Source organism: Neocloeon triangulifer, unplaced genomic scaffold (assembly GCF_031216515.1).
Source record: "Neocloeon triangulifer isolate White Clay Creek 2 clone unplaced genomic scaffold, ASM3121651v1 ptg000014l, whole genome shotgun sequence".
Lineage (NCBI taxonomy): Eukaryota > Metazoa > Arthropoda > Insecta > Ephemeroptera > Baetidae > Neocloeon > Neocloeon triangulifer.
Window position 1 is genome coordinate 13,752,963 of NW_026775556.1, and position 25,638 is coordinate 13,778,600.

General features: G+C 41.3%; 2 protein-coding genes across 10 annotated transcripts in view; one reads left to right on the top strand and one right to left on the bottom strand.

Moving 5' to 3' along the window:
• Positions 1-1,073: 1,073 nt before the first annotated feature.
• On the top strand, positions 1,074-5,452 carry LOC132201241 (exocyst complex component 2). The gene is made up of 17 exons (XM_059627242.1): positions 1,074-1,213; positions 1,366-1,484; positions 1,539-1,691; positions 1,749-1,887; positions 1,944-2,142; positions 2,200-2,320; positions 2,374-2,588; positions 2,643-2,758; positions 2,807-2,934; positions 2,983-3,176; positions 3,228-3,460; positions 3,513-3,813; positions 3,881-4,117; positions 4,173-4,394; positions 4,451-4,635; positions 4,687-4,746; positions 4,799-5,452. The coding sequence occupies exons 2-17, from the start codon at positions 1,373-1,375 to the stop codon at positions 4,875-4,877; spliced, it is 2,694 nt and encodes an 897-aa protein (XP_059483225.1). The 5' UTR covers positions 1,074-1,213; positions 1,366-1,372; the 3' UTR covers positions 4,878-5,452.
• LOC132201239 (titin-like) overlaps positions 5,350-25,638 on the bottom strand; it is a 36,184-nt gene continuing 15,895 nt past the window's right edge. For 2 of the 9 annotated variants that reach the window (XM_059627236.1, XM_059627237.1), the window contains exons 5-27: positions 25,059-25,478; positions 24,446-24,922; positions 23,881-24,030; positions 23,542-23,824; positions 21,138-21,269; positions 20,877-21,002; positions 20,336-20,455; positions 19,815-20,036; positions 19,451-19,570; positions 18,007-18,297; positions 17,420-17,515; positions 17,221-17,286; positions 17,018-17,158; positions 16,811-16,965; positions 12,862-12,942; positions 12,483-12,558; positions 9,219-12,422; positions 7,997-8,053; positions 7,859-7,918; positions 7,468-7,546; positions 6,795-6,927; positions 6,138-6,289; positions 5,350-6,086 (exon numbers count right to left, since the gene is read on the bottom strand). In XM_059627236.1, coding sequence (XP_059483219.1) covers positions 5,960-6,086; positions 6,138-6,289; positions 6,795-6,927; positions 7,468-7,546; positions 7,859-7,918; positions 7,997-8,053; positions 9,219-12,422; positions 12,483-12,558; positions 12,862-12,942; positions 16,811-16,965; positions 17,018-17,158; positions 17,221-17,286; positions 17,420-17,515; positions 18,007-18,297; positions 19,451-19,570; positions 19,815-20,036; positions 20,336-20,455; positions 20,877-21,002; positions 21,138-21,269; positions 23,542-23,824; positions 23,881-24,030; positions 24,446-24,922; positions 25,059-25,478 — 6,768 coding nt within the window. In that variant the 3' untranslated portion in view covers positions 5,350-5,959. Of the gene's footprint in view, positions 6,087-6,137; positions 6,290-6,794; positions 6,928-7,467; positions 7,547-7,858; positions 7,919-7,996; positions 8,054-9,149; positions 12,423-12,482; positions 12,559-12,861; positions 12,943-16,810; positions 16,966-17,017; positions 17,159-17,220; positions 17,287-17,419; positions 17,516-18,006; positions 18,298-19,450; positions 19,571-19,814; positions 20,037-20,335; positions 20,456-20,876; positions 21,003-21,137; positions 21,270-23,541; positions 23,825-23,880; positions 24,031-24,445; positions 24,923-25,058; positions 25,479-25,638 lie in introns of those variants that run through there. The other 7 variants (XM_059627238.1, XM_059627239.1, XR_009442250.1 and 4 more) reach the window with 7 other exon arrangements.

The window sequence follows — 25,638 nt, forward strand, 5'->3', positions numbered from 1 at the left end:
TAAAATATTTTATACGATATTTTAATTGGACTGTAATAATATACAATTATTGTAATATTCTTGCTTTGGAGTTTTGATATTTTTTGAGTAGAATTAACAATAATTCTAATAGTTCTCATAAAACTGTCTAAAATGTTTCTGAAAGTAAAAGGTTATTTATTGTTATTATATATATGTACATGTCACTTGGATTTCGTAATAAGTTTTGAAGCGCAGAACGTGTTAAGAAAAAATCGCAGCTCTAGGGAGATGAGAAATGGCGTCAGTTGACAAAAATTATTCCGCCCATTCATTCTGATGTAGCTTTACTCCCATAAAAACAAAACACAAAACAATTAATAAATAAAACCGGAGAAACGAGCACGCCAAAAAAGCGCAATATCAGGCGCTTTAAGTGAATGGGTTAAACTGGCGGTGGGAAAGTGAGTATCCATAAAACATGCAATCCGTAATATTAAATTTTGTTTGAAAGTGGTTTGGAATAATTAATTTATTCCCCTCTTAATTTATTTGTTTTGACTGGCTGTGGCACCGCCACTGTCATCGTAGAACTTCTTTTTTTTCTTTCCATACCAATTAATATTGTTTTTAGTCAATTAATTTTCGGGTTGCAATTAAAACAATTTTTCAAGGGCCTACTTTTTAATTTCTGGCAATTGTTTTTTTTAATTAAATTATCACAATTCGCGTTTGGTAGAGAGGAAAGCAGCGACGACGGCCTGCAGGTGGCAAGAACCGGGCACCCCTGTGATGCCTACAACAACACGCTCCCGTCTCCGCCGTTCACCGCTCGCGGAGACGAGACGCCAACCCTTTTTGCTCAGGGCCACCTTCGAGTCGGCCGGGGTCGAACGGGAGGACCCCGCGGCTCGGCGCACCTGCCCAGCCCTACTAATTAAGTCCGCGCTACCCTTCAGGACCAGCAAGGGGGCGGGACTCGCACGTCCGGCGGGGCAGACCAATGCATTCATCCAAAATTTTATTTTACGATTCAACAAATCTAATGTTTTTCGCGCCCTTTCTACTCAAAAGATGGCGCTTACGCATCCTCTTACATTTCACTTCACAGTCGGTAGGGTTTAAGGCCCAGGAAGTTTGGTCGGTCACTGAACGTAAACATTGCTGTTTTTGACAAGTGGTTGATTTTTTAATTGTACTCAAATGAAGATATAATAATTAATAACAGCTTTACCTAACAAAGGACTAGACTAAGGTAAATTTTCGCAAACAGCTATTGTGAGCTATTGAAAGAAATAATCGAAGAAAACCATTTTTTTTATTTATCACAGAGGAAAGAATCCGCCCATCTCTAAAACAAAAAATTTGGGTCTTTTGAAATAAAATGTAATTTATTATTATTTGCAGACACGTTATGCCTGCTCCTGCGCCGGTGGTCACGGGCATTTCGCCCAAAGAAGGTCCTCCAGGAACTCGGGTCACAATTCGAGGAGAAAATTTTGGAAACAGCCCAAGAGATCTGATCGGTTTGTGCCTCTTCTAGATTTAAAAAACACTTTCCTCATATAATTTTTCTCTAGGTCTGACAATATGCGGCTGCAACTGCATCTTGTCGGCAGAATGGATCACTCCAAACAAGATCATTGCAAGGTCTGGCCCTGGCAATGGCAAGGGCGACATCGTCGTCATCACCCGGCTTGGAGGGGTTGGTGGTTGCACTGTTCAATTCAGAGGTTTTATATTTCAAATCTCAATATTTTATTTTTTAATTTGTATTTAATTATTATCAGGTTACATGGAGACAGTTGGTCCTTTGAAGGAAAGTGCGGTTTGGGTCGAGGAGGAAATCAGTTCTTGGGGTCGAAGAGCCCTCACAACTACTGCCATGCAGCAGCAAGATCCATTGGGTCTCTCAGTTGAAGACTCGTCGTAAGTTTAAGTTGAAAATTCACAAACTAAATTATTAATCATTGAAATTTTGTTAGAAAATCATTGCCTGATGATCAGATGAACGAATATTTTCCTCACCCAAGCAGCGAGTCGTTGTCCTCGGAGGACTTTCTGCCAGCAAGATTTTTGCTGAAGCACCACCGAGGCACCAGTTTTGACGACCTGAAAGCTGGTCTGTCTCATCTTCAGCGCAAAGTGGGGGCTCACAAGGAAGGCCAGCTGTCTTTTTTGAAGGCTCGATTTTTAAAATCATAATAGTTGCGGAAAAGAAAGTAATTTAATAAAATTTAGGCCAATGTTGGTGCCGTCATGGACCAGCTAGACACTCTGTGTGTGCTGAGGGACAAGTTTGAGATGGATGCCCTTCAGGTTCGCATGATGCCAACCATCAGTTTAGAGCAGAGCATCGAAGGTTAGTTTGATAATTAGAGTATATGTGAATTTTTAAATATGACAATCGAACAGCCTCAAGAAGAGAAGCAGACCGCCTATTTAAAGAGGTACTAAATCGAAGGGACAATGCTGACGCAGCTCGAAACGCCCTTTCAGCAATGCAGAGGAACAAATTTCTCTTTATGCTTCCTACTAGCATCGAGAAAAATAGCATGAAGGGTGATTACGACTTAATTGTCAACGACTACACTCGAGCCAAATCCCTATTTAGTGACTCGGATATAGATGTAATCTTAATATTGGTAGGATTTATTGAAATTATAGTGATAAATTATTTACAGATTTTCAAGAAAGTTTTTGAGGAGGTTGACAAAAGAATTGATGCTCTGATTGCTCGGCTCAAAACTCATTTGACCACAATGCCTTGCACTCTTGATGACCAGAAAAAATTGGCTAGGTAAAAATGTGTATAATCGAAAATAGGTCTATACTAAAATCAATTTAGAAATTTGGCGAGTTTGGATGGTGAAAATAACCATGCTTGGAATGCAATTGAAGCGAGATTTAAATACCTTTTGGAGTCTTTAACTGCACCGCCTGAAAAGCAACCTGAAAATCTTCTTAGCCCTGCATGTAAGCTATTTTATTTCTCCAAAAGATATTCCTAATTTTATTTTACAGCAAACCCACCTGCACTGGGTGCAAACGCGGGAAATCAAAATTGGCAGGGCGAGTTACCGAGCAAGGTGCAAGTTGTGGAAGACAGCTTGGAAGTTTTCACATTCCAATTTCCGGAGCTGTGGAAATTAGGCCAGGCGTACTTCAGTGGCGAGTTGCAGGTTGAAGCTTCTCCAGGTCACAACAGATTATTTAAGGTTTGTCAACACAAATGAATTTTAAATAATAAACAAATACACTTTTTAAAGGATATGGTATTGAAGAGCATCAAGACTCTATGTGATTTGGTCAAAGAGAACCTGACCGTTCCAAGTGGTACGCTAACTCCAAAGCACAAGAGCTCTAGTAAAAGCTCAACAGATTTTGGCCCTTGGCTGCCCCACTGCCTGACTGAAATGATAATCCTCTACAATAGCCTCCGAGGACTGGACTTGCCGTCTGAAGCTTTGGCACAGGTCAACAGCTTAATCCAAGACCTGAGGTGAAAACTCTTTGATTTTAAGGTTCATTTTGAAATCGAGTTTTCTCTTTAGGTTCCACTGTTTGTTTGTAATACTGAAGCAAACGACGGATCAAGTTCGAATGCTTTACAAGCAGGAGAACTGGATGCCTGACCTGCAGAGTTCAACTTTGCCAGGCAGGCAGAGCAGTGGTTTGGTCACTTCGCTGCCTTCATTGTTCGAAGGCAAAATCACTGAAGCAGTTACCCTTCTCAAGGAGTCAATTTTTGTCAACATTCCGGGCGAATCGTCTGTCAACCCCATTCTAACCAATCCAACTGTTCACTCGCAGTACGGATCCCTTGTGCAGAACATTTTCCACGCCTTCACTCAGGTGAAAAAGATAACAGATAACCCCATTATATTTAAGGCTTTTCTAACAAATCTTTCTCATTCATTAGACTTTGGAACATTTGTCCTCGAGTAAAGAGGTTCAGAGCGCAAGTCCCATGTTTCTCTCTCAAATCTTGACTGGTTCAGTGCCGTCATCGAGATCGAGCAGCAAAAAGCATCCTAGTGAGAATCCTCTTCTTTTGATTCTTAGCAACTGTCTGCACACCCGAGACGTTGTTCTTCCTTCTGTGATGAAAACGCTCTCCTCGCTGACAGGGGGTCAAGAGACTCCACCACTGGCTCTGGTAATTTTTTTTATCTGGACAATATTTTGACAAAAAATATTTAAATTATAATAAGGCTCGTGAGGCTGCTGTGAATTCGTTGAGCACATTGGACAGAAGCATTTGTGAAAAATATCTTGAGAGCAAAACTGACCCTTTGGTCGGAACGATTGAGCCCTCTATGTACATTGGCGAATTCGACTGGGCGAAGCTGCCGGAAAAAAGTGCAACCCAAAGAGGAGACTTGCGCCCCTACATTAAAGAGATAATTGCCAATCTCATTTCTGTCAACTGCGAAGTAATTATCTAACGAAAATTTATACTCCTCTGCTAACGAGTTTTTCTCACTACCAGGTGCAAAATGTGTTGCCCAGTCAATGCCAGCGCATCCAGTCGTACATAGTGGAGATGATTGCCGAAGAGGTGTCTCGGCTCATGTCTTGCATTCCAAACTTCAACGAAGAGGGGGTCCTGCAGGCGCACATCGACCTTACCTTCCTGAGGAAAACCCTTGCACCTTTCAGTACACCTACGGCCAGGTTTGATTCAACGACCTTTTACTTTCTCAATTAATTACATTGTTTTAATAGGGCGTTTTTTAACGAAGCAATTGAGGCTATTCCTCCTTTGGAAAATGACAAACAAAAAAGGTCAGGATTTCATTGGAAAATGCATTGCTTTTGTACTTATTAGTTTTTGAAGGTTGTTGGAACAGGTTTTTATTGGGATCGAGGCTAGGATGCGGCTGCAGCTGCTGAGTTTGACTTCGCCTTCTGTGTAAGATCACCATCTAAAGAAGTGTATCATAAATTTATTATGATGAAAGATTTATGCAAAGTTTTCGTTAAAACTAATTATGTTAACAACAATAAAAAGTAATTATAACTTAACAATTCACCTCAAATATTTAAATTTTTTGATTTGAACAATAATTTGTCTTTTTTTTATTTACACGTCCTAAACTATATATATATGGTTAAAAGAATATTTTATATCACATAATTAAAATAAATTGAACATATTATTTTACTTTCTTGAACAGTTTTTATTAAATAGTGTTTCTTTTAGTTACAATGATAATATTATAATTTAAATATTACGCATCACAAATAATAGTCAGTGAAATCTACTTGGCTATTGATGGACAGAGGAGGGGTGTTAAAGTATAATAAGTGTATTTTCCTGTGTGTACAACATATATATATAGAACAGTGGAGATAAAATAATTATATCAACAGAGAAGAAAACTGATAAAAAAAAAAAAAATATTCGTTTGTCGTTTCAGAAAGAAAAATGCACAGTAGCATATTTTCCTTTTATTTTCAAAGAGGGATAAGCTGCGCGAGCGTCACAGCCCAGCAACTAGAAAATAAAATTTACTTAATAAAATTAAATATTAAAACCAAGCACCGCGAGAGTGACGGTCCAGAGTTGGATCGTCGTGGTTGAATAAAAAAGGGTAGGGAGATTTTCACAGACTGCGCATTTAAATGACAGAGAGAGAATATGTATAAAACAGGTTGACAGCAGTTCAAATAGCCAGCGTTTCAGCGCACGAGTTTAGAACAACGGACGGCGGACGGAATTCGATAAAAAGCGGCGGCCCCGCTGCAATTATAAGAGTACAGGAGGGTCGCTCGCCAAACAGATAAATTATTCTGGGGCGCTCTCAAGCACAACCCCTTTCTACTTTGATAAATACGGTCGAGACTTCTAACTTTCTACACAATCAATACATTCAAACACTTGATTGGAAATTAGAGTACAAAATCGAGTGCAAATTCATAAATACTTTTTTTTATACAAATTTTTATCAAAGTTTCAAATAGAGAAATGAAAATCAAGTTGGTTTAAAAAGAAAATTTAAATCTCTTCGTCCTTAAATCGACGGTAGATGGACTGCACATAGGTGAAGACGCATTTCCAGTCTGGTTTTTTCATCATCACCATGTCATCCACATCAAGGAGAGGTGCAATGTCCGCCTTCTCCCTGCAATTTTTTTTAGTAATTCTTTAAATTTTTGTGGAGGAATCAACTCACTCTGCTACTCGAAAGGCGAGCTCAAAATTCTTGCGTCGATTTTCAGGACGAAGTTCTTCATAGTTGAAGGCGTCAGGACAGAAGTGGTGAATCAGAGCACAGAAGGCCATACCGTTGTTCCAGCTCGTCGAGAAGTTCTCGATCTTCAGATCCTGCAAACCGACACCAACGTTCAAACACTCCGATTCCAAAACTATCAACACTTTTTTGAGTGCTCAAAAATAACAATGAATGGTGCGCTCATAGCCGAGAGCAAAACCAGCGATTTTCTCTCGGCAGCATTTAATTTGCGTTAAATTTGTTGCTCTCATCAAATATATGCGCCAAGTTGTCTGGGCTGCACTTGATTGTCTCATACTCAAAAAAAGTGCAAAAACACACTCACTTAAATCTACCAAAAATTTCAAATGTACAAAAAGTTTAATATATTAACAAAATAGGTACAAAATCTTCTAGTGCAAAAATTTTAATCAGCAAAAATATGCACACATTTTTATTGACACACAAAACACAGTTAAAAAGTTCGCCTGCTCTGCTGCACGCCGCTTGTTGGGTGAAACACAAAAAGACAAAAAAAAGAGTTTTTGATGGTTGGTTAGTGAAAGGGGGTTAGCAGGGGTGGTTTTCGTGTATGTTGATGCGTGTGTTTGTGTGTACCTTGTATTCCTTAGTCTTGACTTGACACCAGTACAGAAGTCTTTCTTTGACGTTGGAGGCGCTCCTATTGAGGCCAGGGTCCGTGAATTTAAACAACGGACCGCTGATGCTTCCCCCGGGCGTTTTGGGGGTGCTGCCGAAATGCCGGGGTGTTAAAATCACACTTTACTGAGAGAGAGGTCATACTGCTTGGGGATGGTTAGTAATAATATTTTGTCGATGTCACGGCCCAAATAATTATTTAAATTATGAATTAGTGTTAGAAAATTTAAAAAATTCACAATATTTATTTATATAGGGACAATTTTTATTCTGAATGTATAAGAGAGGATTAATTATATAAACTCAGATGAAAGGGAGAGAGAAAAGAGGAAATTTGATAGCCCGTAAGCATCTGCAAGGCATTAAGTCTTTTTGACCCAAAATTAATTACTAATGTTCTAATCTATTAATTAAATTAATATATTCTTATCATACTAAAAATTTTTTTCAGACCAACGTTACGACTTATTTATGTAACAAAATATTTGAATTTTTTTCCAAAATTGAATAAGTCAGTTACGTTTGCCTGGAAAAATAGATTAAGGGGCTCTGCGTCTGCGATGACTGATTTGCTCTTGGGCGGCTGCAGGATTTTTAGATGACTTTTTGGATTTTAAGTGATTTTTCTTACCTAGGAGAGGGGCTGGAATTTTGCTCGTCCAGCTGCCTGAACTTGTCAAACGGGGACATCTTCAGCTTACTGGGAGGGGCTGCGAGGGTGAAGGCGGACACCACACGAGAGAGACAGAGATGAAAAACGCTTTGATTAATGGAGGCTCTAAACTAACGTGTCGCATTTTTTAAGGGTGGATTTATATAATTTTTTAAAAATTAAAATGTACTAAAAACTCTTTACTAAAATATGAAAAAGCTGCTAAATGGCGCTGCATGACTATATAAAATAAATGAAGGGGCAACTATATATGAAGCTGAAGGCAAAAAAATCACTTACCGTAGAGCAATTATTTTATACAAGGGACCCCAAATTTACAACATTTTTAAAATTCTTCTCGGTCACTCACCTTTTGAAACGCGGGCATTTGAAGTCATCATAGAGGAAACGCTCGTTATTTTGGTCCCTCCTAAAAATATTTTTTTAATATAAGTTACGTTCAGGAAATAAAGAGAGCTTTTATTATGAGAAAAAGTATCAAACTAACCGTCCATTTGGATGGTGGATGTTGAAGAGCTTGTCTTCACAGAAAACTCGCTTTTCTCTGTAACAAGAAATCAGAGCTCAAAAGTGCGTCCGTCAGAGTGCACCGATGGAGGAACAATGAGAGAGATGCAAACACACAAGTCAACGGTCGAGAGGATAAAAATAAGTTGGTCTAGTTTCAATGGAATCTAATTTTGGGCCCGTCAAGTAAAGGCCGTCGACTCCCGAGAAATCGAATCTCAGTTTGAGTTTTTCCTGGATTTTATTTTTGTGTGATGCGAAGAGAGTGAGAGAAAGAGAGATATAGCTATAAGTTTATGAGAGTGTTTTTGTTGCAACATTAGTGCAAAAACGTGTCTTTGTTTGCGCTCTTTTCAAACATCACGAGAGCAAAATCTGCGAATCTCAAAATAGAAAAGAAGAAAAACGATGGAAAAAAGTAAGTCTGTGAGGCGCACCACCAACGTATTTTTTCCTTCACCGTGGAAAAAACTGCGGGCACAATCACACACACCAATCTTTTATTAAATCTGTATAGTGTTGGGCAAGAAAAATCTACCCAAAGAGTATTTTTTTGTTCTACTCATTAATTATATCTACTTAAAATTCACACCATGCAAATAATCGAAAACCAATTCACAATTAATACTGATTACAATGAAAAGAAAATAATAATGTTGATGTGAGAAATGGAAATAAAAGCTGCACAACAACAACTTTGAGTGAGATAAAAGCGAAAGTAATATTAAATAAAAACGCAAATCAGAAACAAGAGACTACAAAACCGGAAAGTTTCTATCACACAAAAATGCGTCCGCCAACCGGAATGCGAATTATATATAATGTATTTAAGAAATTATCTACTTTTGAGCATTTTTTTTCTCGAGCCAAATTAGAGTAAGCTTTCAAAAAGATCCCATTGAATCTCAATGATACGGCGCATGAAGAAGCTTTGTTATCAAAAAAACAGAGAGGTGTATGAAAATGAATATCTAGCAAAGCTGCTTCAAGCACCGCAAAAATAAATATGTGTCAAGTACCTACGAAATAAAATAAAAAATGAGCAGTTAATGCGAGTGGAAAAAACTTCAGCCAAAATTAAATGAATGGAGAGAGCCGCAGGCGTGTTGTAAAAATCTAAATATCGCATATACTTATATTATGAGAGACAAGCTATAGCTCTTCACTTTGTGCCTGGTTTAATCGCATTCCGGCCGACTTACTGCCGCCACCGGTGGGCGAGCACGGCACACTGGAGCTCACCGGCGGCTGCCGCGGCCGCTGCACCGCCGACTCGAACAGCCGCTCGAACTCTTCGTCCACGTTCTCGAGGTCGTCGGCGTGCACGATGCCGCGCAGAGTGTCCTGCCGGTGGTACAAGGGCCTCGGCGATCGGCTGTTGGGCGACTCGCCGGACAGGTAGGCCATTACCTGGCGCTGCTTGTCCTCGACGCTGTCAGGACTGACCTGAGCCTCAAACTGCTTCGAGAAAAGGTGCACCTTGGCGCCGGAGGGCGAGCGACGCGTCGGCGTGGACATGGATGGCACGCTGAGTCTCTGGCCCAGCTGGTGCGACGACTCGCTCTTCCTCAAAGGGCTGTCGAAGGTGCGACGTTGGGTGGGCGGAGAGAAGGGCAAAGGCGAGGCCTGGTGCAGGGGAAACTCGAATTTGAGCGACAGAATTTCAGACGGCGACTCCGGTCGGATGCTCGAGCACCGCGAGGACGCAGCACTGACGTCGAAGCGCGCCTGGAAAGCTGCATCCAGCATGTCAGAGGTCGAGTGTGAGCTGCGGGTCAGGGACAAACTGCCCGGGCTGCTGTCGTCCCGGGGCAAAATTCCCCGCAGGTGGTTTTTGGCCAAGGACGAACGACTCGGACTCTCTCGGTGCTGGACTTGACCGTGAACCACGGAAGCCTGTTGAGCTCTGGGCCCTTCTTTGACCCGCGAAACGGCCGTCATCATCGTCAACGGCGCCGCCACCTCCAAAACGTCCGGTGCCTGCTTCTCTTCCTGGTTATTTTTGTCCTTGAAAATGCGCATATTGAGTTGGCGCGTCTCGGTGGCCACCGAGGCGCTGTATTCGATTCTAGGTTGCTGCGGGGGTTGCTCTTGCACAAGGGGCAGTTGCAAAAGGGGCGAGTGGTTCACGCGCGGGGTGTGCGAAATCTGAATGGGCTCGGAGGGTTTCTTGGCGATGGGGCGGAAGGCTGAGTTTTGCGCGTGGTTGAAACGGCCGGTGGGTGCTGGCGCGCGAATTCGCTCGTTTTCTTGCTTCAGCCGGCGGTACCGCTCTTGCTCCTCTTTCTGCTGCATGTATTTGATCTGCTGTTGTCTTTGCAGTTCCATGAGTTGCTCTTCCTTTTGCACCGTCGGATCTACTCGGGGCGTCTTAATCATGGGTGGTTTTGCAGCTTGCGTGAACATTTGTTTCTTTTGCTGCACATTTTGGGCCACGGTCAGACTGCCGACAACCACGTTCGGATCGCTGCCAGCCCACGGTAATTGTTCTCTCTTTCCTATTGCGGAGGAGACTGCGGGAAGACTTGATTTTCGCTTCTGTTCGTAAATTTCTCTGTTAGTGGTTTTTGCTGGGTCGTGTTTTCGCAAGTAAGGTTCCTTTTCAGGTTCTTTGGCGATGACCGGCTTTTCCGCGGGAGGCTCTTTACTTTTTTCAAAATTTGTTTTTAAGTTTGAAAATCTGTTATTCCATTGGTGGCCACCGGGAGCGCAAGTTGTTGGCTTTGCGTTTTCTTTGGGACTTTTGCGCTCTAGGAACGCGAGAAATTTTCGGTCGTTCTCCGTTTTCGGCACAAAGGGAAGTTCGAGGGTGGCTTTTTGCGGCATTCCGTTCTCTCCCTCAGTCAATTCTTCGTCTTCCTCCGAGTCGTGCAAATCTTGCGTGTCAAACGGTTTCGGGATGTCAATTGTGTTGGCTCTTTTTAACTTTCGCTTTTTCTCTGCGCGCGAGACAATTTTTCGCTCAGAGTGCAGCTCCTTTACAGATTGACAGATGCTGCCCCACAGGACACCACTCGTTTTCGGCTCTTCGTCTTTTGGCGCCTCCAACTCAAAAACAAGGGACTTCAAAGGCTTCGCCGGTGGTTTTGGTGGCTCTGAAGGAGCTCTGAGATGAGACGATTTGGCCACTGGGGGCACTGGTTGTTCTGCTTTCGGGGTCTCGAAGGGTTTAAAAGCCTTTGGCACTTCAAAAGGCTTGAATGCTTTCGGTGGCGTCTCTTCTTGAACTGCCTGTTGCGGCACCGGTTTTGGTTTGGGTAGTTCTTGTTTAGAAAATACGGGTTTCGGCGGGTCTTGTGTTGCAAAAATAGGCTTCGAAATTGGTTCAACTTTGGGGAAAATTGCTTTTGCAATTTCCGCTTTTGGTTTGGGCAGATCCACAGGTTTCTCCTGCTGGCCGTTAATTTTACTCTCTTGATTTTTTACCATCTCCGGCGCTCTCAGGTCTTGTGGCTGGAACACAGCAAGCTGCTTAGTTCCCTCTTCCATACTTTTAGTGCGCAAAATCACAGCATTGTCTGGCCGCTTGGGCACATTTATTACTGCTTCACAGCCTTTGGTTTCGAAATCTAGTTCAGCCTCAATGGAACCCTCCCTGTTCAACCTGGAAGGGTCTTGATTGCTTCTGCGGTCTTCCTCCTGCGAAATCTGTTTATTGATGGCCGCCTTGTGCACGGCGATCTGCACGCTTTGTTCCGGCGTGAAAAGAAGGCGGCTCGGATCGTCGTCGATCAGAGTCCGGCCCTGACTGAAACTGCGGCGATGCAGTGGGCGTTTCAGGGTCAGGGCTGTGATAGGGTCGTGCGCCTCGAACGGCTGCTGTTCCTTGCTGAGGAAGTCAGATGGCCTGAGAGGACTGAAAGGTGCCACTTCGTCGGCCAGTCGGCGAGCGCCTGCCAACTCAGCCTCGCTCACACCGATGGTGCTCCTCTGCTTCTTCCTGCGCGGCGCCGGTTGCGGCGCCACAGGCAAAGTGCCTTGCAGACGCGCCACCAATTCCAAAAGAGCATCCTTTCGGGCAGGGTCAACCTCATCCGTTTGAAGAGTGCCCTGCAGCTTGGAAAGAGCGCCGAGCACTTCCTCCAGCACCTCGGCGGGCACGTCGTTTTTCTTTTTCGGCGCCAGGTCGACCTGCGACTGGCTGTTGGGTGTGCGAGGGTCTTCGCCTGACTCGGTGCCCGAGTCGACCGCCGGCCCGTCGCACTCCTGGTGTTGCTGTAAAGCCCCCAACCCACCCCCTCCTACACCACCGTCACCATCACCACCACCAACGTTATTGTCAAGAGCTGGAAAATTGCGTCCGAGAGTGGCCATTAGTTGGTCCACTGCTGACGAAGGCGCAAACTCACCGTGAAGAGAACGGGCCGCACTGTCCGAAGCAGACACTCCGTCGCCGCCATCCGTGACTGCAAAGCGGAAAATTAATTTTTAATACTAAAATTTAAACTTTTAATTGATTTTCTTACCTTTATTGTCCGTCATTAGGGTGCGCAACCTGGCTCGGATCTTCCTCCTTGTGTCGTAGTCTGTGGCCGCGTCCAACTAAAAGCAAAGTGCCTAAGTTTTACAAGGGCGCAAAGGAGAAGATCAACTTTGAGACAATATTTATCAAAGCGCCTTTGCCGGCTCGTATTCACATTGTGTAGAACACACTTAAGAGTTAATTCGAGCGGCTCGGCCTTCTGTGCGCTGCCAAATTGGAATATCATCGGCCCAGAGCCTCAACTCCAAGTACATTTGAGCTGCAGGATTTAAACCAGTGATCGCTTCTTGAATTCAAAATTTAATTTTAAATTGATAAAGAAAAAATATTATGTTAAACCATATTTTTGTTTTCAAACTTACGAGTTTCCTGAGATGGGCCTGGTCGGTGAGCGCGTCGACGTCGTCGTCGTCTTCAGCAACGGCGCTCGTTGACTTTTCCTCCTGCAAAAAGCAATTAAGGGTCAGTCACATGGCCGTCCAACCAAGTAAGCGGCGTTAGTGCTTCCTAGTTTGTGCCCAAAATAGGTGAGGCTGCGAGCGCGTCTATTTCTGTCCCGAGTCGCCACTGACGGCACACACTACCAAGGTGCACGCATCGAGCATTCGTTTTTCAACCCCTATTTGCGGTCTTACTTTTCAATTAATCCATTTAAAATTTTGATGTAAAATTGAAAAACAAAAAATGTGTGGATTGATATTTTAAATCAGCAATTATTAATTTAATTATGAAATATGAATTGGCATTAATTATCTAATTCCACTTTCCTTGCGAATTGTTAAAATATTCTGCAGTGTATTCGAAATCGTGAGTAAAGCTTTAATTAATTCCGCATGGAAAGCCCCGAAATCCCTGGGATAAGTTTAGATGTCCCCTACGTCACTCTAACCTTCCCTAGCGCGAAATCCTCGCCATTGAAGTTGATGGATTGTTTTCAGCGATGAGTGGCGGCCAAAAATTGACACCGAAAACTTGACCCACTAACCCTTTAGAGGAAGATTTAACATCAGGCTAAAACTGAATTATTTCTCAATTTTCGCAGTCTAGACAATTAGCGATCAAACCTCGTATTATTTTAGATCTAGAATTGGATGAGTGTTCGCAAGAAGGGTTTCGCCAACTTAATTTGGTTTTAGAGCTTTTCTTTGTGTGGTGTTCGCTACGCACGCTTATTATTCATAACGCTATTTTCGGCCATCGCAGCGAGAAGAAGCGGAGAGCTGGCTGATCTCAGCAACAAGAATGGCTTTCTGATTTTAAAGAAGATGAGTACATAAACGCGTAAAAGGCAGCAGCAGCTCGGCGCGGAACGAAAATATCTCCAGCCAGAAATAGAAAAATACGAGTGAACGACTTTAAGTACTACTCAAGTTTTTTGTTTTGTTTATATATTATTTATAGATGTAAAATTTATACGAAAGTTATATATTAGTGATTTATATTCCATAGCCTTGTGTGTTACTTTTAGGGGAGTAAAATTTAAAACTGGCTTTACTTAATTTTTTTTTAAGATCAAGGATTTGCAAAAGGCGTGAATGATGTTGTAAATTTGCGCCTGTGGAAATTCAATGCCACACGTATCATGTCCAGTTCATATTTTTAGGAGGAGGAAAGCGAAAAATTAAATCGGGCGGTCCGTCCATCAATCAGCAACGGTCCAGATTTGCGGGCAGATGTTGGTCGGTCGGGTCCATTTGGCGACGAATTGGCCGCGCGCCAGCAGCTCAAGGTGGCTGCTCTCTTCTTGTTCGCTCGCCGAATCAACAAAACACGCGGCCGCGGCCTATTTGGGCGAAAGGGTTTACACGCGAAAAGAACGAGAAGGGTTTGTGTGTGCGAGTGTCCGTCGTCGAAGACAAAATCTTTGCAACTGCTCTAAGGACGCAGCAGGAAACGTTAAATTAGAACGTGGAATAACATTAGCACTGGCTCGCACTGTTTGGATTGGACATTATCCTCCTCGTCTGGGCCGCCACATGGCCTCTACTTGTGTGCAGAGCAAACTGCATTTGTTTAAAATCTAGTTAGTAATGGTCGATGAATGAGGATATTGTCCTACTTTTCTTGAAAACAGAAAATCAAAATAAAGAAAAGGGCCAGCATATTTTAAGAAATTATTTTTATGATCAATATAATTTCTCTATCATACCTTAATTAAAAATTTGTCAATCTTAAAATAAAAAGATAATTTGAAATTTAGTACATTCTCCAATAATATTGATGTATTTTAATTAAATTTGCATATTCCATTTCTTCCTGAAATATGTTTAAGAGTAATTTATAATTTTTTTTCTTCAAATAATTTATATTTATAAATCTTCAATCAATTGTATCAACCTAAAATAATGGTAATTAAATTATATTTGAAAAAGAAAAAATTATATTTCAATTTAAAAGTAAATTGTGTCTTTGGCTTTGGGCAGTGTTTCTATTTATTACATATTAAAATGTTTTAAAAACAGGATTTTTTATTTAATTTACAAAATCTAAGCTTAAAATTATGAATTTATTTTCTTTTTTTAAATAACTAAATCATATTATGCTTTTGAGCATTGGCTCGTGCCCAGGGAATCAGTGATTTCTTCTAAAAGGATGGTGCATCTGCTCTTTGTAAGTTTTGCAGGCGACGAGATTAGCAAAAAAGCGAGGCGCAAAAATCGCGCGGAAAGCCCCTCTTAAGAAACGATAAAAGTTTCCTGTGATCTGGTGCGGCTGGCCGCGCGCGTGTGAAGAAAAATTGGCAGAGATCAAGGAGATGCAAAATGCGCGCCTCCAGAATTAGAAGGGCGAGAGATATATTTGCGCAGTGCAGAAATTGTGGTGAAGACTCCCTCTGGTCTGGTGCGGCGCCCTTGGCCAAGTGCCACTGTTTATCACGGAGCGAGCAATAAAGGGTTTTGATCAACACCTCGCAACGGCCACGCATCTGGACGCTAAAACGAGAGAAAAAGATGCTCTGGACACACACGCGAGCTGCGTTTTATCGCATGTAAAAACACGTCAAAACGCGAACGGCTAACTTGTTTTACTCAAAACGCCACCAGCTGCTCACGCTAAAATGTTTTCCTCTGCTTTTATTTTTTTTATTAGTCGCCCACACATGCTGGCATGTTTGGAAAAAAAATGACAAATTTAGTTTATTTAAAGAAAACCCCCGAGTTGTAAAAAAAAATCACCAAAGGGGCAACTAAACATTAAAACGGTGTTTGTTTAATTTTTACTTTAAAAATACTTTGGAGAGTGCAATGCATCATTCCAAAAGTCAAAACAACGATTTGAGCACTTTGTCGGGACGCCCAATAAAAATTCCAGATCAATTTGACTCTGGTCCAAACGTCCCTCTGCTGCCAAATCCTGTCTCGAGGTAGCTCAATCAATCGTTGGATGATTGGAGCGAATGAATGGGCCCGAGTAAAAGGGTTAATCACCTTGATCTGAGAGAGAGTTTCGGCTGGACGATCACCCACCCGTTGGCTGCTGCGGCACTCACCGACCACTGCTGCACAGCTACTGCTGAGCCTCGTCCCGAGACCACCCAGCTAATTTTAGCCCTCGCATCCCTCCTTCGTGGAATTGTATGAAAACCGGCAACAAAAACCGACGGTGTGCTCATCCACTCGAGCGCGGACAGCGCAGAAAAGAAAACACTGAACCGATTGTATAAACGGAGAACCGGTAACTTTTTAATGTGAATTTGCATGTAGGAAGTAGCGGAAAATCCAACTGGATGGAAATTTTAATTATTGCAGATTTGAAAACTTCATGCCTATTGTGGTGAGTTAAAAATTAATTTCATTATAAATAACAGTGAGTAAATCATGAAAATTTAATAATATTCATTTACTGTTTAATCATGAGTGGAATCATTAAAAATAAAAAACGAAGTAAACAATGCCAATTATCAAGTGTTCTCCAGTAAAGGTTAATTTACATCTAGTTATGACTGGTTAAGACCACACATAAATTTAATTAACGATACTAAAAAAGGCAATTAAATTAATTTCTTTATTTTATAAGTAAATATAGAAATAAAACATAAAAAATTTTTAAAAATTATTCAAAAAGATAAATAAATATAGAAATACTACAATTAAAGTAATTTAAATTAAGAGTTTAAAGTAATATTAATATAATTATGTTTTACTTGTAATAATTATTAGCTTGTCATTAAAAAAATGATGTTTTTAAGTTAAAATATTTTGTGTTATTCAGTTCAATACTTTTTATATATAAAATTTAAAAGAAAACCTATAATTTCTATTTTAGGCACAAACGTTTGAGGCTGATAGAATAACAAAAAAATTCACTGACCTGTGCAATGGCGAGTCGCTGCTTCTCAACCTGGCTGACAAGTGCAGAACTCTGGGCCTGCAGCAGGGGCTCAATGCCCTGCATGAGCACCGACGCGCCCAGGAACTTGTTGAGCAGCGCCTTTGCCTCACGATCTTCCGCACTAAGCCCTTCATCTGGACAAAAAATTATTTTTTCCGTTAAAAATTTGTTTACAAGAATTTTTACCGTGGTTGTTGTCTGCCTGTCGCATACGCGTCAATACGTCCTGCACACCAGTCACTTTGGTGTTGTTGCCGAGGAATGATTGCGAATTTGAAGAGCTTTCAGAAATCACTCGCGTTTCTGTCACGCGACGATCGACGCTCCCTTATGAAAAAAAGTTAAACAATCAAACATTTTAAGTCATTCCTTCAAATATCAACACACACCTTCTCTTTCAGTCACCTGCTCAGTTCTCTGCACATTATCTTCGCAGATTTCTTTTGAATCACCACCTGAGATATACGGGATAAAATATTAAAAGTTAATTGAAATACTGTATTTAAATAAAGTTTAAAAGTTACACAGCAAACTATTATTTTTTTAATAACTAAAAAAAATTAATGGATTTACTAGCTATTGGTGTACCTTGGTATTTGTTCTCGCCATTAGCAGCGTTTTTGAAGCTGCTGGTCCTGAAGATGAGTCCAGCCTTGGGGAAGGATCGCGGCTCGGGAGACTCCACTGTTAATTAGCACAAAAAACGCATGCGGGTTATTTCAGCACTCTCAAAAATTTCCAAATTTTTAATTTTTAAATTCATCAAACTAGAGGAGAGGATTATTTGGGTCTAAAGCAGGTGAAATTAATGTTGGCACGCACGAGGCCGCGGCAGCAAATATTCGCAGGCGCGTAAACAAAACACGCTAGAGAAGTGAGTAATTAAGACCACACTGAGCTGGGACGATTTGCGCTCGGCGTGCATCTGGTGCTGCATCTTGGCCAATCGCCGGTGATTCAAAAGCAACGTGTTTGTTGCGCCAAATTAGAGCAAAAGCACCACAAGGAAGTGACGCGACCGGTTCGTGGCCTCGCGCATTTCAAGTGCGTCTTTATCAATCAACTACGATTTATTTTTGCGTATAATAAATTTTAATATTTTAGTCCTAAATATATTAGTATGTTTTTCACTAGCAAAATCTGTTAGAAATGATGAGAAAAAAAATAATACTTACTGGCTGTCTGCTGGAATTTCTGCTGAAGGGCGCGCACGGAGCCACTGCGTCCGACGCGCGCCATCGAAATGGGGCTGTCGCGGGTCGAGGTGGTCACTGTGGTGGAGGAATGGCTACTCGCCGAACGACTTCCGTCGCCCGACACGTGGCTGCGAGAGGTGGCACTGAACGTGGTGTTCAAATCACCCTCGTTTCTTTCGCGGTGAACATTTTTGACCACGGTGCGACCACCGTCCTCATCTTCAATCACTGACTCTTGTTCCACATCCCCAGGTCGTCGTTCGATTGAGTCTTCAAATGGAAAATTAAAAATTAAAATCAAATCATTTGTGATTGTTAAGTCATATATTCTCAAAACGAAACTAAAATTTACTCTCTTCGCTAAAAATAAGAAAAATGTCGCTCACTAATAAACTAATCACTATTATTATTCTTTTCATTTTATTTCCGGTAAAAGTATTATTTAATTGAAAAAATCTGCCGCTGAGGAAAGTAATTTTAATTCTATTCTTGCAAAATTAATGTGTATTTTTTTTTTAAATTAAAAACTTCATTAATGTCATGATTTTTACAAATTAGTAGCGGCTGATGAAAAACCCAAGAAAAAATTGAAATAATTTTTAGACAATTTTATGCTGGCAGACAACACTAGTCTGGTTAGACTCTTAAAGGATTTTTCGTTTATAATTTCAAGAAACATAAGTTTCAAAAGTGATTTAAAAGTACTAGAACGATTAAGTGATGATTCAGAAGCCGCATCTGAAACCAGATTAAGCGGCTAATCAGGCTGAACCACGGCCAATTAAAAACGAAGCCGAGACCCATAAACCTACAAAAACAAACCCCAATTCACGCCGCTTTTTTTCAGCGTCAGATCAAATTTAAAATTAGAAAGAAAACCAATCTTATGTTGAGATAAATTTTCAAAATTTGGTGCACTTAATGCCACTTTTTAGGGAATATTTGGGATTTTTTTCCACTGACTGACCAACAGGGTTTGACGCGATGATGGCCGCGAACCGTTCGGTGAGGATGAGCACAAAAACGAGGGCGATGACGGCCCCCGACGGCCCCAGCAGCAGCCACAGGTGCGGCGGCATGGTGGACACTGAGCGCTGCTGAAGCGCACTCGCGCTCGGCCGACGGCCAGCTGGCTCTTTCCGAACGACGCTTGCCCAATTTCGGACACATGACCAAGCGAAAAACGCAAATTTCTTAGGCAGCGAATGCGCGACGCGCGTATTTTTCTCTGCAGTGCTTTTTGCACGAGAGATTGCCGACAGAATGATTTAGTCTGCGGTTAGCGCCGGCGAGGAGAGTTAAAATTTATTTCGGTAGGTCCAAAAAACGTAAATAAATCATGTCATTAGTGTAGCCGGTATATTGTATCAAAGTTATTTTAATTTGATTTAGCAATTAAAATTAATTTTAAATAATTTCTCACCTTTTCTAAGGCTTATTGTGGCTGAGCTGACAACAGTGGCTTCAGGGGTTGCTTCTCTCGGCTTTTTCAGGATGCTTTTGACCTGTTCAGTGCTGATCTTTCTCTGGGGCTCAACCGCCGCTAAAAAATATAAATTTTTTACTCTTATTAATATTCTAAAAATTCAATTTAAAAAGGAAAATTCAGAAAGAAATTAATGCATAACGTTAATTTTATTAATTAATTTCCACATTTTTTGTACAGTGCCGGTAGTGCATTTTTTGTTATGTGTACCAATGAATGGAGATCAACAAACAAATTGAAAAATAAAGGAGTAGATAATACAGCATATAAAGACCGTAATCGTCTCTTCTGTTTTATTTACCTGGGGCAGTAGGAGCGCTGGTTGTTTCGGTGTTTTCGTGCTTTTTGATGATGGCTTTCAGGGAGTTTGACCTTTCGCTCCTATTGACCAGGGCCTCCACTTTGCTCACCTTCTGAGCCTCGGCCACCAACTTGCTGCGACTCTCTTGGGTCACAAAAGAGTCACGCAGCTTTGCCCTCGGCTTCTGACTGCCGGTAGGACTCACGCTTGTTCCGCTGACCTCTGCAATTCATCAAACAATGGAAAATTAAAAAAAAAAATGAAGTTTGTTATTTGTTGTTGGTGTAAAACGTGCTATTTTTGTGTTCCTTTGGGGGAAACGTTGACAGGAGAGACGGGTCTAATTTTGTCGCGTCAACACCTGATTCCCCGAACGCATCATTTTAGGGAGGCTGTTTAGATTATAGAGGGCTGCGCATGACATTCCTATGCCTGAGACGATGAAGCGCGGTGCAACGAGAGGGCTGCACGCTATTTCGGGTGTTTTCTGCCTCGTCAAATAAAAGAAGAAGGAAACTCACTTGTGTTCTGCTCGTGGCGTTCGACCAGACTCTTCAACTGGCCCGTCGACGGCTGCAACTCGGGCATGGTTGCGTCTTCGGTGACCTCGAATGTCTCTTTTTCTTGGACCACGGTCGAAACTATAAAAAAAGAAAAATGTTTTTGTAAACATGTCACCAGTTAAACGCTTAATTAATGAAAAAACTTGGCCCATATCTTTTGAAGAAAATAAGAAATCGAAAAAAAATTACTTGATGTGATTGGAAGGATGAGCACCGAAGAATTGAAATTGAGAAACCGACAGACAAGATGAATTGGCGGAGCTTTTCCCACTATACACTATTCCCTTCTCCATACTCAATTAATTTGTAATCACCGCGCTCTCTTTCGCCGACCCGATTATTTATTGCACTTTTTCCGATCGGATGCGCCGATGCGACATTCTCGAGGGGAGCAATTTGAATTGATTGCCGCAAAACTATTTAGAGCGCATTTCTTTCTCCAACCTCGTTCCGCTCGCACATTGTCACCATTTAAAATTAGCGAGTAATTTCTATGTACCTGTCTGACTTTTGAGGGCCTTGAGTCCGCCAAACAAAGGTCGTCCTGAAAGGTCAGTCACCTCAGGCTTGGCCGGCGTGGGAGTTCGCTCTTCGACTTCCGCGGGAGCTGCGACCGGTGCCGGTTCTGCAATCACACACACACACACGCGTTCGCGTTGAATTCATTAATATGTCATGCACTCTGGCCGGATGGTCCGGCAGAGTTTATTTCGGTCTGCGAATTGGCTGGAGCCAAGAGGCGATTTGCGTCACGACTCACCTTGGGTCCTTCTCAGGGCCCGAAGCCCAAACAGTGGTCGGCCCGACTCATCAAGAGGGCCCACTCCGTAACTCGAGGTCACGCTGTCCGTTGGATTCGCCTCACGTGGCGGTGCAGAGATTTTCCTAGCACCTGGAGGAACAAAATTAAAAAGGGTTTAAAAATAAAATGAAAAAATATGTAGTTAAATTGGTTGAATTTAAAGTGGAATCAAACATATTTTGAAAAATTTTAATGCATTCAAAATAGTTGAAATTATATTTTGCGGTTTCACGTTTTGATAATTAAGATTGAATTATGAAAAAAAAGATTTGCTCAAATGTATAAGAAAAATAAATTAAAAAATTGAAAAACAATTTATATATTTTAATTATCACGTTTGATAGAAAATAACGATGGTTTCATTTTTTTTTTCATTATTAATACTGGTTCAATTATCTCCTTACAAAAAGCAATTTATTATTTATCAGGACGTGGGAAAAGCGACGCATCAGTAATTGCAACCTTCATATTATAAAATTCAGTTGCTGCTTCGCCTGCTTGTCTCGAGAGTGCAATAAAAAGGCAATTTTTTCTGCACGGCGAATGTGAGTCAGTGTGTTAAGAGCCGCTTCCAGTTTAGTGGCCGATCTTTCGCGCGCGTGTTTACACTCAAAAGTGAGAAAATGATGGCGAATACACACACATCGGGCATTTGTGTGTGTACTTTTATCGCAGCCGCAACGAGGCTTCCCAGTTAACGCACCGTTATAACTCCCGACGATGCATTAACGGCAAGTTCGTTTCGGCCGCGCCTCGCGATATATACAGGCGGCGCGGGGGAAATAGCAGCGATTTGGAATATTGACCGACTGACTGACTGATTCGATTCTCTAGGCAACGGACCGGAAATGCCAGGAAATACGAGATAATACAAAATAAACAACGTGTGACCAATGCACAGATTCGGTGAATTAAATATTTTATTTCCATCTGCTGCCGGTCTTTGTTGCGCCAACATCGTGAGAGAGCGCCTAACGCGATGATAATAATGAGACAACGATCTTTATTGTTGTGGAAATGAAGAGTAAAAATTTTTTCACCAGAACACTCAGTAGCTAAACAGGTCAATTGTGCAAAAGCTGATAGTGAAAAATGCAAAGATGGTAATTGACTTTTTCAAATGTAATTAAATTGTGGCTAAATGAGTTTTGGTAATTATTTATTAATAATTTTTCACACCAAATAAGCATATTATAAATTATAAGTTATTATTCGTTGCAGGGAATAATGAAGAGGTAATGATATTTATTTCAATTTTCTTTTATATTAAAATTGTGTTAATGACTGTATAATTACTCAAAAATAAAAATAATGCTTGATAATTTTATTAATATTTTTTAAATAAGTAAAATAGTAATAGAGTTTTAAATATTCATTTGTTTAAGTTACTTATAAAATTATATTAAAAATTCTTCTAACATTTGTATGTATAAAAGAAAGTTAAATCAATTTTAATGTTAATCTAAATTTACTGTGTATTTATTAATTATATTGTGATACCTCTCATAAAATTACAATGAAAGATGGCTGCAATGTAACAAATCCTCATTGAATTACTTCAACTCACAAAAGTAAAAGGCAAAGATGCTTACATACAAGAAAGGGGTTTTTGTTTGCCGACCTGCGAGCGACGTTTACACAGCGCGACGGGCACCAAGTGACTGATTGTGAGACCGGCTCGCTCGCCGAGGTGAACCCACCAACCAACCAACCAACCATCCGAGCGACCGATTTTAGCCGTCGGCAGCCAGCCTTAAAGCCTAATGCGAGAGAGTGGGCCCCCGCGTGTTTACCCGCCGCTCCTTCTGCCGGCTCGACAAATTCACGCGAGACACGCGATGCAACAACTTTTATACGATTCACAGTCCCTTTGAAAGGATCGAGCAGATTCTCTCACACAAAAGTGAATGCACTGAGAAAAAAAAAATTGCTTTACGAGCGGAAGTCGAAAACTCAAAATGATCGATTCGGAGGAAATGCGATTCGTGCATGAACAATTGGATCAATTTGTTTTTCAATTTTGTTACTATAAAAAATTATCAATAGTTACGGATTGATTCTTGGTACTAAAAGTCTGTGTACCGAATTTTTTTTTTACTTTTCAATTGAATATTGATTTTAAAAACTCCCTCTTTAAATTTTTTTTAACATTTTACGCATTTTACTGAATTAATGAAAGTGTGATACAAGAAAGTAAATTTCTTAAAACTTGATTAAATAGTAATTTATAATAAATGAAACAAAATTCCACGTGAAACTAATTCACAACAAAAATTACTAACAATGAATCTTTTTATGAATGTAAAGAAAAAATAAAAAGAGAAATGTAAGAAAAAGGAGAAAAGTGTAAAAATTCACTCACTCTCTACTTCGGAGGAAACTTTTCTTTTGATGGAGACCACAGAGTTGGCAGTGGTATTTTCCTCCCTCTGGAAAGTGGCCAATTTTCCCTTGTCCAACTTTCCGGTGCTGAGCTGTTTGACCAACTCTGGCTTCTGCTGCTCCTCTGGTGCCGCCCTGAGCGGAGAGCTGATCGCGTTGCCGTCCTGAACCACCTCGGCCGCAGACTGTTTGCGCACCGGCGACGAGTTCTTTCGCCCGCCGCTCTCGCTCTTCACCGGAGAAACGCTCCTCCTGCCGTTCACCTGAGCAAACAGACGTCGAGGATCAGAACCTACTTTTGCGCGCCACTGCAATTTACCTGTCGCGTGGGCGAGGTTTTGCGAGTCACGTTCACAGACGAGGTGACTTTGGCGGTGGAGGTCGTCGTGAAAATGGTCTGCGTCTTCTTGGCGTCCCTGATGGCCGCCCGCAGACGCCTTCGTTCGTCATAGTTCGTCGCTTTCTCAAGCTAGAAAGGACCAGAAATATTTGCGCTCTTTTAAATTAAGTCCGACGTGAGTGTTTGGCACTTTTAATAAAATAACTTCTGATTAAATAAAAATCATAGAGGAATGCATCTTGACCCCTATTATAATTTAAGAAGGGGAAAAATTATTTACAGTGATTATTTTATTTCATTTACATAAAAAAAGGAAAAAATTTACTAAAAAATAGAAAGTTCTTACTTTTCTATTGTTTTCTATGAAATTATTTAATTCAACAGCACAAAAAATTTCCTTTTACACTGATTTAAATTGGTAAAATTCTCATCTGTTTTTAATAATATGCAAAAATAATGAACCTTAAAAAGTTCAATCTTTTCATCTTTAATTATTTTCTTTTTTATCTTCTACTATTTTCATTATCATTTTAAAACCACTCACCATAATTTCGAGTTGCTTAACGTCGGTGATTTCTTCAATCGGCTTTTCTGCAGCCACTTTGACCTTGGGTTTTTCCTCCTCCTTTGGTGGAGTCACAATGTCGCTAAGCCTGCTGCTGGTCCTGCGCAGGGTGACACCGAACTTTCCGCTGGCCCTGCTGACACTCGCCTTGGGCTGCTCCTCACACGAGGGAATAACTTTCTCGGGAACTATGGGCTCTTCCACCACAGGCTCTCTAATTTCCTCCTTCTTTGCGACTTCTTTCGGTGGAGATTCTCTGGGCAGCGGCTCTTTTTCTTTCTCTTCAGGGGTGACCACTTGCTGATCAAAGTTGCGAATTCTGTCTGTGACCTTGGAAAATACAGAGGGCCTGCTGAGAATATCCCGTTCGTACTTTTTGCGCGCTTCCTCCTGAGCGTCGTCTGTGCGCTCAAAAACGGCCTTGGCTAAACTGACGGCCTGATTCGTTTCGAAAGTCTGTGAAAATAAGTTCACCAAATTGTTAAATTATATGTCAATATCATTATTTTATATAAAAAAACTAGAATAAATAAATTTATTAATGAAATAAAATATTAAAATATCTAATTTTATTTCAAAAAATAAAACCAACCTGCTTCTTTTTCTCCACCTTGGAAAGATCGGTGGTGAGGAAGATGTTCGCCTTGTCTGCAACGCTGAGCAGTGCAGGTTCTTCCTCCTGTTCCTCCTCTTCCTGCAAGCCGTCGAGTCCTCCTTGGGGCACGACAACTTCCAGCGGCGTTCTCTCGCGTTTGGTCGTCTCGAAATCGCTCTCAGGCTCACTGACGCGGTCTGCGAAGCGTTGAGGACGGCCCTCGGGAGAGGAGTCACGCGACAACTGTTGAATTTGCGGTTGGTTTTGGGCCAGCAGGCGCCTGGAGCTGCTCTCCTCATCCTCCGTGTCCAGGAGGTTGGCGCTGCTGTAGCGGATGTCCTCCAGTTCAGTCACCGTCTCATCTTCTTCCGTCGAAAACCCGGCGCTTTCCTCCTCAGACTCGACAGGCTTGCTGATCTGTAATGAGTCAATGAGGAAAAAGAATATTAAATATTTTAGTTTTATGAGTTTGATTGTTTTATATTTATAGTCTTGAAAAAATATATATTTAAATTAATTTTTCGTAGGTCTTAAATTGTGTGCGTTGTAAATTTGAGAATTAAATTCACAAATAACT

Bases quoted from the DNA above. Each gene is read 5' to 3' on its own strand.
- LOC132201241 (XM_059627242.1), top strand. From the start codon at position 1,373: ATGCCTGCTCCTGCGCCGGTGGTCACGGGCATTTCGCCCAAAGAAGGT. The intron at 2,589-2,642 runs GTAATCTTAATA...AATTATTTACAG, and splicing joins TTAGTGACTCGGATATAGAT to ATTTTCAAGAAAGTTTTTGA. The intron at 3,461-3,512 runs GTGAAAACTCTT...TTTTCTCTTTAG, and splicing joins AGCTTAATCCAAGACCTGAG to GTTCCACTGTTTGTTTGTAA.